This window comes from Tachyglossus aculeatus, chromosome 1 (assembly GCF_015852505.1).
Source record: "Tachyglossus aculeatus isolate mTacAcu1 chromosome 1, mTacAcu1.pri, whole genome shotgun sequence".
Classification (NCBI taxonomy): domain Eukaryota; kingdom Metazoa; phylum Chordata; class Mammalia; order Monotremata; family Tachyglossidae; genus Tachyglossus; species Tachyglossus aculeatus.
In genome coordinates, this window is record NC_052066.1 from 135,105,575 (window position 1) to 135,121,028 (window position 15,454).

General features: G+C 41.7%; 1 protein-coding gene across 2 annotated transcripts in view; it reads right to left on the reverse strand.

The window, feature by feature from the left end:
- Positions 1-15,454, reverse strand: part of LOC119928288 (muscular LMNA interacting protein) — a 244,313-nt gene that overhangs the window by 44,639 nt on the left and 184,220 nt on the right. For both annotated transcript variants that reach the window (XM_038746434.1, XM_038746426.1), the window contains one exon: positions 1,529-1,720. In XM_038746434.1, the coding sequence (XP_038602362.1) occupies positions 1,529-1,720 (192 nt within the window). The remainder of the gene's footprint in view (positions 1-1,528; positions 1,721-15,454) is intronic.

The window sequence follows — 15,454 nt, forward strand, 5'->3', positions numbered from 1 at the left end:
AAGGAGTTGGGAAATAATGAAGAATGTGTTGACTGAGGACAGTCTTTTGATGGCATTTTTATTAAGCACTTAGTATGTGCAAAGCACTGTTCTAAGCACTGGGGAGGTTACAAGGTGATCAGGTTGTCCTTCGGGGGGCTCACAGTCTTAATCCCCATTTTACAGATGATGTAACTGAGGCACAGAGAAGTTAAGTAACGTGCCCAAGTCACACAGCTGACAATTGGCAGAGCCGGGGGATTTGAACCCATGACCTCTGACTCCAAAGCCCGTGCTCTTTCCACTGAGCCATGCTGCTTCTACAGTCTTTTGATACCCAAATAACTCCCACCTAATTGTTCGGACAAACTAGCAGAGCAATGCAGAAAAAAAAAAAATGAATAGGAAGCAGCCAGCTTCTTTTCTGAACAGTCCCTACTTAAATTTCAACACAATGCACTATGGCAGCACAAAGTGAAAGCAATCAAGGCTTAGGAAACATTTGTAACTAGTGAGCCAAAATGGCATTTATGGGAACTTTTCTTTCTACCATTGTACTCTCCCAAGCAATTCAATTGCAATGCTTTGCACCAAGTGCTCAGTAAATACAGATTGATTGTTTGAATAATCTGATGATTATTGGAAAATGGTCCATCAGGAAGGGTTAAAAGTAGGCTTTATTTAATACACTGAAATGTAGCCCTTTTTTGGAGAATGTTTGGAGCCAGAAAGCCCTGTGGAGATTGTCCAGGGTTTCTTTGTGGGCAGAAAAGGGACATTTACTGAGTTATATTTAATTCTAGAAAGACAACTGATACAATCAATACAGTGATCACAGTTTAGAGGAAAGATCCTTTGTTCCTCTACCACTTTCCGGCTGTTGTAACCTTGGGCAAACATATGCTTCCTTTTTCTCATCTGTAAAGTGGGGTTTAATACCTGTTCTCTCACCCACTTAGACAATGAGCCTTAAGTAGAACAGGAACTGTATATTAACCTGATGATTTTATATCTATCCCAGAGCTTAAGTGTTTGGCACATAGAAGTGCTGAATAATTCTACAATTGTGTCCAAGTCTCCTCTTGGACACTGATTTCCTGGAAGTTTGGTTTACTCTCCAGATAAAGATGTGAGCCAATGGAGAAAAACAAACATTCTCTACGTTTCTTCTGGGTAGTTTTAAAAATAAAAATGCACTGATTAGTGTTGAAGTAAGATAGACTAATCTCCAAGAAATCAATCAATCAATCAATCAGTGGTATTTATTGAGCACTTTCTGTGTGCACAGCACTGAACTAAGCACTTAGGTGAGTAAAATAGTGCAAAGAGTTTGATAATTTTAATGGTCAGGGATTGTGTCAATTATATTTATTTTGTGTTCCCAATTTCCACAAACAAGTGCTCTGCTTAGAATAGGTACTCATTAAGCACAAATGAATGAATCCATTCAAATATTCTGGACCTATCCCTCTGTTCAGCCACCTGGAAATTCCTAGAATTAGTAGGGCCCAGAATATTCTTCCCACCCCTTAGAGCAGGTCATGCTCACCTTATTGTACAGAGCTTTGAGACTGAAAGAAGAATGCGAATTTTCATGCTTGTCACTCAGGGAGACGGCTGTCAGGTGGCTGAAGGGTCCAGGGCTAACACAGTGAGGACCAATGATGGTCTGAGAAGGCAACAGCAATTTAGTAGGTGGAAACAGTTTAGTCTGATATAAAGGATGAAGAGAAACAGCCTCCTAAAGAGAAGAAAGGCATAGAAGTTTCTGTTAGTCAATAAAAGAAGAACAGAATCAGAATTTGAACTTGATATTTCAAAAGAAGCAGCATGGCCTAGTGGAAAGGGCACAAAGCCTGGGAGTCAGACTATCTGAGATCCAATCTCAGCTCTGTCACTTTTTTGCTGTGTGTCCTTGGGCAAATCACTTAACTTCTCTGTGCCACAGTTACCACATCTGTAAAATGGGGATTAAAGCTGTGAGCCCCATGTGGGGACATGGACTGTGACCAACCTGATTATCTTGTGTCTACCCCAGAGCTTAGAACAGTCGTTCTTAATAAATACCATAAAAAAGAGAAGTACTTTAGATGATATTATTCTTTAAAGAACTGCAAATAGAAATGGTCCAGTAAACACCTGGAGAAATAAAGATGTTTTAGAGAGAAAATGGCACTTTTCTTCCACTGTTTGATTTTGGCCAAATGTCTTCTCTTCTTTTTATTTTCAAGTAAAACTGGAGTAGTAGATTGGTAGGTTGCACTGCTACTGGTCATTTGGAATGGCAAGAAAAGTGACTTCAAAATCTCACCTGTCATATTTTTTAAAATATCAAGTTAAGTAAGTTTTCACTGAAATTTATAGGTGAAAATTTTCCTCTCCATCCAAAATGTTACTATGCTGATCCAAGCACCTTATTAGAAACTCCAGCATGTAATTCAGAACAAGTTATACTTGACATGTATCGGAGATGCTACCTCTGAAGTGTCACACTGACCTTCCCCAGGACACCAGGGCTCGCATCAACTCCTGCTTCATCTTAGGGAAGGACTCTATCTTCAGCAGTCTGAGACCTTCTCAACTTTTATAATGTGGAAAGGGTCACCATCGTGTCCACAGCTGTGACTTCTGGGGCTGTTGGTCTGAACTCTGAGGAGCCTGCATCTTCATGTTCATAGTCATCTTTATCTTTTGTATAACATGTTGTTCACTTTTCTTCATGTGTCTGTCCCTAACCCCTGCCCTTTCCTTCTTCATTCTGAGACTGTGATCCCCTTGGATGTCAGGGGCCATGTCTGTATTGCATATATGCCTTTCTTTTAATGATCTTCAAGCCATCTTCACTCCTCCTTGATGTCTCAGCTGCCTTCCCAACTGTGATCCACACCCTTCTCCTTGAAACATTATCTAAACTTGGCTTCACCAACACTATCCTCTCCTGGTTCTCCTCCCATCTACCTGGCCTCTCCTATTCAGTCTGTTTCGTGGGCTCCTCCTCTGTTTCACACACTCTAACTGTGGGAGTTCCTCAAGACTCAGGTCTGAGTTTTTCTAGTCTCCATCTAAACCCACTCCCTTGGAGAACTCATACATTCCCAGCTTCAACTTTCTTCTCTATGTGAATGATTTCTGAATTTACCTTGCCATACCTGAACTCTCTCCTCTGCAGCCTCACATTTCTTCCTGCCTTTAAGACATCTCTACTCGAATGTCTCAAAAACAAATCATAGTTAGCATGTCCAAAACAGAACTCCTCATTTTCCCACCCAAACACTGTCCTCTCCATCTTTCCCATAACTATAGACCACACCACCACCCTTCCTGTCTCACAAGCCTGCAACCTTGGCATTATCCTCAACTCATCACTCTCATTTACCCCACATGTTCAGTTTGTCACCAAATCCTGTTGGTTCTACCTTCACAACATCACTAAAATCCACTTATTCCACTCCATCCAAACTGCTACCATGTTCATTCATTCATTCAATCGTATTTATTGAGCACTTACTGTGTGCAGAGCACTGTACTAAGCGCTTGGGAAATACAAGTTGGCAACATATAGAGATGGTCCCTACCCAACAGTGGGCTCACATGATAATTGTTATGATGTTGATTCAATCATTGATGTTGATTCAATCATTTATCTTATCCCACCTTGACTACTACAACAGCCTCCTTGCTGACCTCCCTGACTCCTGTCTCTCCCCACTCCAAGATTTACATCATTCTACTGCCTGGATCATTTTTCTATATATGACATTCAGTCAACATCTCCTGACTTCTCAAGAACCTCAAGTGGTTGTCCAACCACTTCCATGTCAAACAGAAACTCCTTACTATCAGTTCAAAGCACTCAATCAGCTTGCCCCTTCCTAGCTTACCTCCCTGATTTTCTACTACAACCCACCCATATGTTTGTACATACTTATTACTCCATTTATTTATCTTCCTTGTACATATCTATTCTATTTATTTTATTTTGTTAATATGTTTGGTTTTGTTCTCTGTCTCCCCCTTCTAGGCTGTGAGCCCACTGTTGGGTAGGGACCGTCTGTATATGTTGCCAACTTGCACTTCCCAAGTGCTTAGTACAGTGCTCTGCACACAGTAAGCACTCAATAAATACTATCGATTGATTGATTGATTGATTCACTCCTCTAATGCCAACTTACTCACTGTACCTCAATCTCATCTATCTCACTGCCAACGACATACCCTCATTCTCCCTGTGGTCTGAAACTCCCTCCCCCTGCATATACAACTGATCACCACTCTCTCCACCTACAAAGGCCCATTAAAATCACAACTGCTCCCAGAGGCCTCCCCTGACCAAACCCTCATTTCCCCAACTCCCTCTCCCTTCTATATCACCCATTTACTTAGACATGTACCCTTTAAGCTCTTACTATTCACCCTGCCCTCAGTCAAACAACACTTATGTACCTACACACCATTTTTTTAATGTCCCTCTAGACTGTAAACTCCCTGTGAGAAGGGAACATGCCTATCAGCCCTGTTGTATTGTACTCTAGACTGTAAACTCATGATGGGCAGGGAACGCGCCTGCTAATTCTGTTGTACTCTCCCGAGCTCTAACTATAGTGCTTCACACACACTACATGTTTTGTTTTGTTGTCTGTCTCCCCCTTCTAGACTATGAGCCCGTTGTTGGGTAGGGACCATCGCTATATGTTTCCAACTTGTACTTCCCAAGTGCTTAGTACAGTGCTCTGCACACAGTAAGCACTCAATAAATACGATTAAATGAATGTGCTGAAAAAATGCCACTGATAGAGTCTTTCCCGGATAAATAAATATTATTACTACAACTAAATAAGGTTTCACAGAGACTCCTAATTTCTACACAACCCAAAAAAGTATCTGTGGACAAACACAGCACCAGTGATGGTTGGAGACAAAGATTGAATCTTAAAGAGAAGACAATAACATTAAAGATATCTTTAGCACATCTTTCACTGTTGAGGATGATGTTCTCTGAGGAATATTTGCCTGCCAAGACAGCCTTTGCTCCAACAGTGGATGAAGTCACTACTAGAATAGATACCTTGAAGAATAGTGCAACTTCAGATCTAATGCTATACCTGCCAGGATCTACAAACTAGGAAAAAAGGTACATCTCAATCATCTACTCAGCTCTCCCTTTATTCATCTAATATGTTTCGGGTTTCAAAGAGCCACCATTATCATCGTCTTAAAGAAGGAAGGAAGAGCTCTGACTGTGGAAACTCTCTTGGAATTTTACTGCTTTCCAATGCTCGGAAACCCTCCTGAACTGGTAACTGAAGAACATTATTAACCATATATTTTAAGAATGGCAGTGTGCCATTAGACCAGAGCAAGCTGACCAACAATTACAGAAGTGAGGAACAATATCAAGCCCTCTACATGGTATTCATGAATCTTTTTTTAACATGACCAGCGACCTGGGCTCTAGTAATTACTTAAAATGTTTGGCTGCTGGGAGAAATTTGCCAAAATTCTAAGGTTACTACTATAAGGTGGTCTGTGTCAATCAATCAGAGAAGCAATGTGGCTCAGTGGAAAGAGCATAGCTTTGGAGTCAGGGGTCATGGATTCAAACCTTGGCTCTGCCAATTGTCAGCTGTGTGACTTTGGGGAAGGCACTTAACTTCTCCGTGCCTCAGTTCCCTCATCTGTAAAATGGGGATTAAGACTGTGAGCGCCCCATGGGACAACCTGATCACCTTGTAACCTCCCCAGCACTTAGAACAGTGCTTTGCACATAGTAAGTGCTTAACAAATGCCATTATTATTATTATTATTAACTAATAGTATTTATTGAATGCTTATTTTGTGCACTGACCTGTCAGAAACGGAGGAATCTAATCAGACCTTCAGCATGGCCTAGTGGAAAGAACTTGAAAAATGAGAAAAGGGACCTAGGTTCTACTCCCTTTTTTACCACTTACCTGCTGTCTGACCTTGGGCAAATGATTTAACTTCTCTGTGCCTCGGTTTCCTCACCTGTAAAAGGGTGATTCAACACCTATTCTCCCTCCATCTTAGACTGTGAGCCAATGAGAGACAGGGATTGAGTCCAATAGTTGATCTTGTATCTGCCCCAGGTCTTTGTACAGTGCTTGTAACGTAGTAAGCACTTAACCAATACTATTAGTACATAACGTATAATATGCATGCTTTGCTTATCTTCATCTAGGTGACATTTTGTTTCAAAATAGCTGAACATATTACCTGTCATTGAAGATGACATTTCTGGCCACAAGTTTTTCTGGTGTGTGTAAGTGTGGAAACACTTGCATGTGACTGATATTTCCTTTTGTCTTGTGATTTCTTTAGATTAATTATCAATGCATAGAGCTTTGCCAATTCTGCGGAGTGTTTTTTATCATTCATGTGTCCTCTAGGCTGTGTACTTCCAGAATACAGTCATCAACATACATTATATATATATATATATATATATATATATATATATATATATATATATATCTCTATAATAATAATAATAATAATAATAATAATAATAATGATCAAGGTATTTGTTAAGCGCTTACTATATGCCAGGCACTGTACTAAGTGCTGGGGTGGAAAAAAGCAAATCAGATTGGATACAGTCCCTGTCCACATGGGGCTCATAATTTCAATCCTTATTTTACAGACGAGGTAACTGATACACAGAGAAGAGCAGTAACTTGCCCAAGGTCAGACAAGTGGTATTGCCGGGATTAGAACCCATGACCTTCTGTCTCCCAGGCCCGTGCTCTATCCACTACGCCATGCTGCTTCTCATATCTGTTATTTATTTATGCATTCATTTATATTAATGTCTATCGACTCCTCCAGACTTAAGCTAGGACTGTAACCTTGTAGTGGACAAAGAACATGTCTTCCAATACTGTTTTACTGTATTCCCCCGAGAGCTTGTACAGTGCTCTGTTCACAGTAAGTGCTCAATAAATACCATTGATTGATTTTGTAATATTATTATTATTCTTAATTTCCAAAGGAGTAAAGCAGAGCCAGATACTAATATAGTCATCTTTAACTTACTCTAAAGTGCCATGCTTGAAGACACAATATTAAATTGGAGTCAAATATAATTCTGATTAGTCAGGGAAACTCAATTTAACAGGTTTAGAGAATCATCAAAAATCACTGAATCATCCATACAGAAGCACCTATACGCTGACGACTGTATTGTGGAAGTACACAACCAAGACGACACATGAATGATTAAAAAACACTTCTCAGAATTGGTAAAGCTCTATGCATTGAAAATTAATCTCAAGAAATCACAAGACAAAAGGAATCATCAGTGACACGTAAGCGTTCTCACACACAATCCAGAAAAACTTGTGGTCAGAAACATCATCTTCAATGACAGGTAATATGTGGCAGATATTTTGAAACTAAATGTCACCTAGATGAAGATATGCAAAGTTGAAGATATGCAAAGCATGGAAGCATTAAAACTCCCTACTCTGAGCATGCACACACAAAATATCTTAAGGAGTCATACCCTGAGAAAACCTTACATAATTAAATCATCGCATTAGTCTTTTAATTGTAACTTTTGAAATGAAGCTGAAAGGCCTTTGGGCCTCACTTAAATAAATAACTGACTTCTTTGTAACTAAGGCATCAAGGCTTTGGGAAATGCCTCTCACCAGGCCCTAATACGTTTTCTGGACCTTGAAAGCTGAAAATAAAACTGAACTGCTTATTGAGAAGCAGCCTGGCATGGTGGATAGAGCATGGGCCTGGGAGTCAGAAGGTCACAAGTTCTAATCCAGGCTCTGCCACTTGTCTGCTGTGACCTTGGGCAAGTCACTTCATTTCTCTGTGCCTCAGTACCTCATCTGTAAAATGAGGATGAGATTGTGAGCCCCACCAGGGACAAGGACTGTGCCCAACTCGACTTGCTAGTATCCGCCCCAGCGCTTATTACATGCCTAGCACACAGTAAGCATTTAACAAATACCATTATTATTATTATTATTATTTATGGAAAGAGAGGGACCATGGAGTGTTTGATTTAGGGGAAGAGTTAAGGCCAGAGTTGGGAGAGTTTGAGGCAGTAGAGTGATTAACCACTGACCTCAGTTTACACTAAATATAGTTCAATTTTAAAATCCTACTGACTACTGTTATTGGGTAGATGTGGTCTAAAATAACACTGCTCCTTCTGAGGTTGCTGTATATTTACTTCGACTGTGAACCTCTTAAGAGAAAGAGATCCGTCCTATCCAATTGTAGTGTATTTTAGCACAGCACTTCATTCATTCATTCAATCGTATTTATCGAGCGCTTACTGTGTGTAGAACATTGCACTAAGCACATGCAAAGTACAATTCAGCAACAAAAAGAGACATTCCCTACCCACAACGGGCTCACAGTCTAGAAGGGAGGTGATGGACATCAAAACAAGCAAACAGGCATCAATAACATCAATATAAATAGATTGAATTATAGATATATACACATCAAAACAAGTAAACAGGTATTAATATAAATAAATAGAATTATAGATATGTATATATATACACACAAATGATGTGGGGAGGGGAGGGGGTAGAACAAAAGGAGCAAGTCAGGGTGATGTGCAAGAGACGGGGAGCCGAGGAAAAGTGGGGCTTAGTCTGGGAGGACCTCCTGGAGGAGGTGAGTCTTCAGTAGGACTTTGAAGGGGGGAAGTGTGATTGTTTGGTGATTGACACATAATAAGTGCTCAATAAATACAATTATTATTATCATTATTATTATCTGTACCATACAAATAAATGACTAAAGAATAACATAAAATTATTGCCCATTCTTGTATTCATTATTGTTTCCTTTCTATGCATACACCTTAACTTCTACTCAAGAGAAAATTCTGGTAAAGGATATACCACTAAAACTACTAAAACCACTGAAACTAAAATATGCAATAAGGTATTCACTCTTCCCCTAAGTTGCACTTATAATTCCTCTAAATATCCATTTGGTGACCATACTTCCAACACATTATGGAAAAAATCAAAGCCATAAAGCTTGCACCTCTATGGTTCCATTAGAGGTGGTTGAGGAACTTCTGGTAAACTGCAGTTTATTTGAGGCTCAGAAAATTGAGTTTGCTACCTACACTATCTGAGTCCAGAAATTTTCTTCCTTAATTAAAAAAAATGCACGAGGGAAATACTTTCAGTGAAAACTTTCAAGTTTTTTTTAAAAAAACTTTAAAACTAGGAAAAAAGGAATGAATTATTTTGGTTAACATAGTATTACATCCCGTAAGAGTTCAAGAAGCTTTGAACTTCCCAAAGCTGATAATTTCCTTTTTCATTAGAGAAAAGTTAGCAGACAGAAACATGAGCTGAATAAATTATCCTAGCTCTGTTTATTAGCGTAAGTATCAATGCCTCAGAGCTTAATTTTGACAAAGACATTGGAAACTGACAGCACTCTTCAGATTTTAGAAGTCAGATTACTTCAAAATTGTACCTGCAATGACTAAAACCAGTTTAGACCCTTGAGCCCCTTGTGAACATCTGAACCTCTTTGTTTCCATCCTACCCTACTGAAGTGGTTTGAATGCCAAAGCAGAAAAAAAATCATTTCCATATGTACCAACTAAACCTTTATGAAGCCATTGCATTAAAATAATTCTTACTTTTTATTTCCTCTGTAATGTGATGGAATTCCTCAAGCAGCGAAAAAGCTGAAATCAGTCTCTTCCTCTCTTCTCACAGTGTCCTATTCCCAGCCACTCTGCCATCCCAAGTCAATCAATCAACTAATGGTATTTATTGAGCATGTGCAGAGCACTGTACAGAGAGCTTGGGATAGTCCAATACAATAGAGCTGGTAGACCCAATCCCTAACCACAAGGAGTTTAAAGACTAACATGGTGAGAAAAAAGTTGTCATTTGAAATGTCTCTTTTCAATCTTTCCTTTTTAATTTGCATTAAGATGATCATACCAGAATTGATTTAATCAATCAATCAATCAATCAATCGTATTTATTGAGCGCTTACTATGTGCAGAGCACTGTACTAAGCGCTTGGGAAGTACAAATTGGCATCACATAGAGACAGTCCCTACCCGATAGTGGGCTCACAGTCTAAAAGGGGGAGACAGAGAACAGAACCAAACATACCAACAAAATAAAATAAGTAGGATAGAAATGTACAAGTAAAATAAATAAATAAATAAATAAACAGAGTAATAAATATGTACAACCATATATACATATATACAGGTGCTGTGGGGAGGGGAAGGCGGTAAGGCGGGGGGATGGAGAGGGGGACGAGGGGGAGAGGAAAGAAGGGGCTCAATCTGGGAAGGCCTCCTGGAGGAGGTGAGCTCTCAGGAGGGCCTTGAAGGGAGGAAGAGAGCTAGCTTGGCGGATGGGCAGAGGGAGGGCATTCCAGGCCCGGGGGATGACGTGGGCCGGGGGTCGATGGCGGGACAGGCGAGAGCGAGGTACAGTGAGGAGATTAGTGGTGGAGGAGCGGAGGGTGCGGGCTGGGCAGTAGAAGGAGAGAAGGGAGGTGAGGTAGGAGGGGGCGAGGTGATGGAGAGCCTTGAAGCCCAGGGTGAGGAGTTTCTGCCTGATGCGCAGATTGATCGGTAGCCATTGGAGGTTTTTGAGGAGGGGAGTGATATGTCCAGAGCGTTTCTGGACAAAGATAATCCGGGCAGCAGCATGAAGTATGGATTGAAGTGGAGAGAGACACGAGGATGGGAGATCAGAGAGAAGGCTAGTGCAGTAGTCCAGACGGGATAGGATGAGAGCTTGAATTAGCAGGGTAGCGGTTTGGATGGAGAGGAAAGGGCGGATCTTGGCAATGTTGCGGAGCTGAGACCGGCAGGTTTTGGTGACGGCTTGGATGTGAGGGGTGAATGAGAGAGCGGAGTCGAGGATGACACCAAGGTTGCGGGCTTGTGAGACGGGAAGGATGGTAGTGCCGTCAACAGAGATGGGAAAGTCAGGGAGAGGACAAGGTTTGGGAGGGAAGACAAGGAGCTCAGTCTTCGACATGTTGAGCTTTAGGTGGCGGGCGGACATCCAGATGGAGATGTCCTGAAGGCAGGAGGAGATGCGAGCCTGGAGGGAGGGGGAGAGAGCAGGGGCAGAGATGTAGATCTGGGTGTCATCAGCGTAGAGGTGATAGTTGAAGCCGTGGGAGCGAATGAGGTCACCAAGGGAGTGAGTGTAGATTGAGAACAGAAGGGGACCAAGCACTGAACCTTGGGGAACTCCCACAGTAAGAGGATGGGAGGGGGAGGAGGAGCCTGCAAAAGAGACTGAGAAAGAACGACCGGAGAGATAAGAGGAGAACCAGGAGAGGACGGAGTCTGTGAAGCCAAGGTCAGATAACGTGTTGAGGAGAAGGGGGTGGTCCACAGTGTCAAAGGCAGCTGAGAGGTCGAGGAGGATTAGGACAGAGTATGAGCCGTTGGATTTGGCAAGCAGGAGGTCATTGGTGACCTTTGAGAGCGCAGTTTCCGTGGAATGAAGGGGACGGAAGCCAGACTGGAGGGGGTCGAGGAGAGAGTTGTTGTTGAGGAATTCTAGGCAGCGCGTGTAGACAACTCGTTCAAGGAGTTTGGAAAGGAATGGTAGGAGGGATATGGGACGATAACTAGAAGGTGAGGTGGGGTCAAGAGAGGGTTTTTTTAGGATGGGAGAGACATGGGCATGTTTGAAGGCAGAGGGGAAGGAACCAGTGGAGAGTGAGCGGTTGAAGATGGAAGTTAAGGAGGGGAGAAGGGATGGAGCGAGAGATTTCATAAGAAATCATAAGAGAGATTTAAGGCATTGTTCCTTCTCATTACATTAATTTAAAAAAATTCCTTTCTCAGAGACAGAGAATGGGTACTATTTCACTTCTAGAAAAATAAACAAAACATTTTTTCTGATGACATCTCTTCAGTCATTATCAATATGTGAATTTAGACTCATGTGCTATTTTAAAGTCCTGTGTTACTATATGGATTCCTTCAACAACAAAGTTATTATCAGAGCAAACATTTTATACAGGACCACTACATCCTTCTTATCTGTCCACTTTACTCTCATAACTATGCTTGCCTTCACCTAACATCTTCTGGGAATTATGAGACATGACAATAAGTAATAATAAAAGTAATGAAATGCAATAGCAAGAACAAAAATTTCTCCTTCCCAGCTTAACTTTAATATTCTTATTCCATCTTGGAATGAATTGCAACCCAAATCTAAAGGAATTCAACATCTGCTTAGCTATTTCAAGTTTTCCCAAAAAAGAATTATATGTATTTTAAGTAATTCAAACACATTTTTCCAGGAGGCCTTAGATACACTGGATGATTTTGATTTAAAAGCTATTATGTAGCAATGTTCGCAGAGCAAGATGATACCTTACAAAAGGGAAAATAATGTGATTGGTGTAGCAAATAAAGGAACTTAATATAATGCACATTTGTGTCATTTGTATCACACAAGGTATGCAATTTTAGTCTCATGCTAACCCAACCTTGTGTTGACATCAGAGACACCACCCTAGATGTGTAGCTGACAGCACTAAGTCTCAGTCTTAACTTCCTGGGAAACTCCCACTGCCCCACATGTGTGGCTGTGGTTTCCCTCTTAACATGAGAAATTATTCTCATGTTAAGAGGTAAAATTCTCTACAGTGCAGCCAGGGTCAGATTGAAGCAGGCTAGGCAAATTTTCATTAAGCCTGGCTTGAACTGGGGGCTGCGGGGTTGGGGGGAGGAACATTGGAATAATACCAAAACCAAAATATAATAAAGATTGAGAAGCAGCGTGACCTAGTGGATACACCACAGGCATGAGAGTCAGAGGACCTGGGTTCTAATCCCCACCCCACCACTTGTCTGCTGTGTGAATTTGGGCAAGTAGATTAATTTCTCCATGTCTCAGTTACCTCACCTGTAAAATGGAGATTAAGACCATGACTCCATATGTGACTATGGACCGGGTCCAACCTGATTAACTTGTATCTACTCCAGTGCTTATTATAGTGCTTGGCACATAGTAATTGCTTAACAAGTAATTGCTGAATGATGCTAAAATTTTGAAACACCAGCTCATTTCTTTTTCTCCCAAACCAACCCTCACTTTCTCCTCCCCATTCCCAAATTCCCACATTTATGCTCTTATGCCAACCTACTCATTTCCTCGATCTCATCCATCTTAGTGTTTGTGAGGTATTTCTTAAGCTCTTACTATTTGCCAGACACCATTCTAAGCACTGAGGTAGATCCAAGCTAATCAGTTTCAACACACTCCATGCCCCACATGGGGCTCACAGTCTTAATTCCCATTATACAGATGAGGTAACTGAGGCATAGAGAAGTTAAATGTCTTGCCCAGGGTCACACAGTGGACAAGTGGAGAAGCTGTGATTAGAACTCAGGTCCTTCTGACTTCCAGGCCCATGCTCTACTTACTGGGCCCTTCTGCTTCTCATCATTGACCACCTGCCCACATCCTCCCTCTGGCCTGGAATTCCCTCCACCACCCTATACAACAGACCAACACCCTCCCTACCTTCATAGCCTTTTAAAATCACAACTCCACCAAGAGACCTTTCCTGATTAAGCCCTTTTTTCCCCTACTCCCTCCTACAGCATGGCTCAATGGAAAGACCCCGGGCTTTGGAGTCAGAGGTCATGGGTTCAAACCCCTGCTCTGCCAATTGTCAGCTGTGTGACTTCGGGCAAGTCACTTAACTTCTCTGTGCCTCAGTTACCTCATCTGTAAAATGGGGATTAAGACTGTGAGCCCCCCATGGGACAACCTTATCACCTTGTAACCTCCCCAGTGCTTTGAACAGTGCTTTGCACATAGTAAGTGCTTAATAAATTCCATCATTATTATTGTTATTATTATTATAAGCATGTGATAGTCCCCCCACCCTCAGCCCACAGCACTTATGTACATATTCATAATTTACTTATTTATATTAATGCCTGTCTCCCCCTCTAGACTCTAAGCTCCTTGTGGGCAGGGAATGTCTAAAACTATCCCAAGTGCTAAGTACAGTGCTTTGCATGCAGTAAGTGCTCAAAAAATACCATTGATTGATACATTAATTCACTGATTAATACAATGGTGGGTGCTGAGGTCTTTAGCCACCTTCTCACATTTTCTACTTTCCACCTCCCTCAGATAGCTTCCTGGTCCTAGGGGAGAGATACTTAGCCTAAAAACCACATGGGATCAATAAACCCAATATATGTATTGAGCACATAATGTGTGCAGAACACTGTACTAAGTTCTTGGAAGAGTACAATAGATACAGAAGGCTCAATCCTGACACTCAAGCCGCTTGCAATCTACTGGGAAAGGCAGACATAAAATATTTACAAATAGCTGTGGCTGCCCACACAAACCCTCTCCCCTCCCCCTGTCAACCTCCCCCCCACAAAAAGCTAGGCCAAATGGGTAATTAAGGCAACAAGTCCTAAAACAGAAGACAGACCAAGTGAACGGAAGTCTCTGAGTTGGACAATTCAGACCCAGGGCCCGCCTTTCCTAGGTAAAAACTCCCCGCATGAGAGATTGTGTGTGAGCACTTCTCTCATATGGCCCAAGGACTTGTGATACCCTCATGGACAATCACCTGGAGAAAACATGTCCTAACAGAAGCTGCCACCCTGGGCACACTTGGAGCCCAATCGAAAGCAACCAACCAATTTCAAGTGGGCTGAGGCACACATATCTAAATGACATGTAACACTTCTGCAGTCAGTGATGGGATAAGAGGGGTAGCCCGCTGGAGACTTGGGGCAGTTGTTTTGGTGACTTTCCAGCCAGCCAGGACCCATATGTCTTCCCATTGTGAAGACACGAGGGTGCCTGTATCAAGAACTCAAGGTGAGCCACCAGGATTGACACCCACAAGTATAAGATGCACAACCCCTCGTTACGAGAGTAACTAACTGCTAGCTAGCAATGGGGAGCTAAATCAAAGCCTTGGTTTAGAAATTTACTGGCTTGAGTTTCTGTCTGTCTCCCTCTGACTGCTTTTGGCCCCTCGGATTTCAAAGTAACCCACTAGTCTCGGCTCCATCCCACATGGACGGTGACAATAAGAAAAAAACACTGAAATAGTAAAGTACATAAATCAGTATATACAAAAGTACAAAAGAAGTTGAGACCAAAAATGGTAAGGGTGATGATAAAGTGCTGAGATGATAGTAGAGAGGATGTGACGGGGAAGAAGAAAATTACTCAGGGAAAACCTGGAGAAGATGAAAATTCAGAAGGCCTCTGGAGATGAGGAGTGTTGTGGGCTGGCTGACATTCATTCATTCTTTCAGTCAATTGTATTTATTGAGTGCTTACTGGGTGCAGAGCCCTATAAGAAGTGCATGGAAAATACAATTCAGCAATAAAGAGAGAGGCAATCCCTTCCACAGTTGGCTTACAGTCTAGAAGGGGTAGGGAGAAAAGACATCAAAATAAGTAAAGAGGCA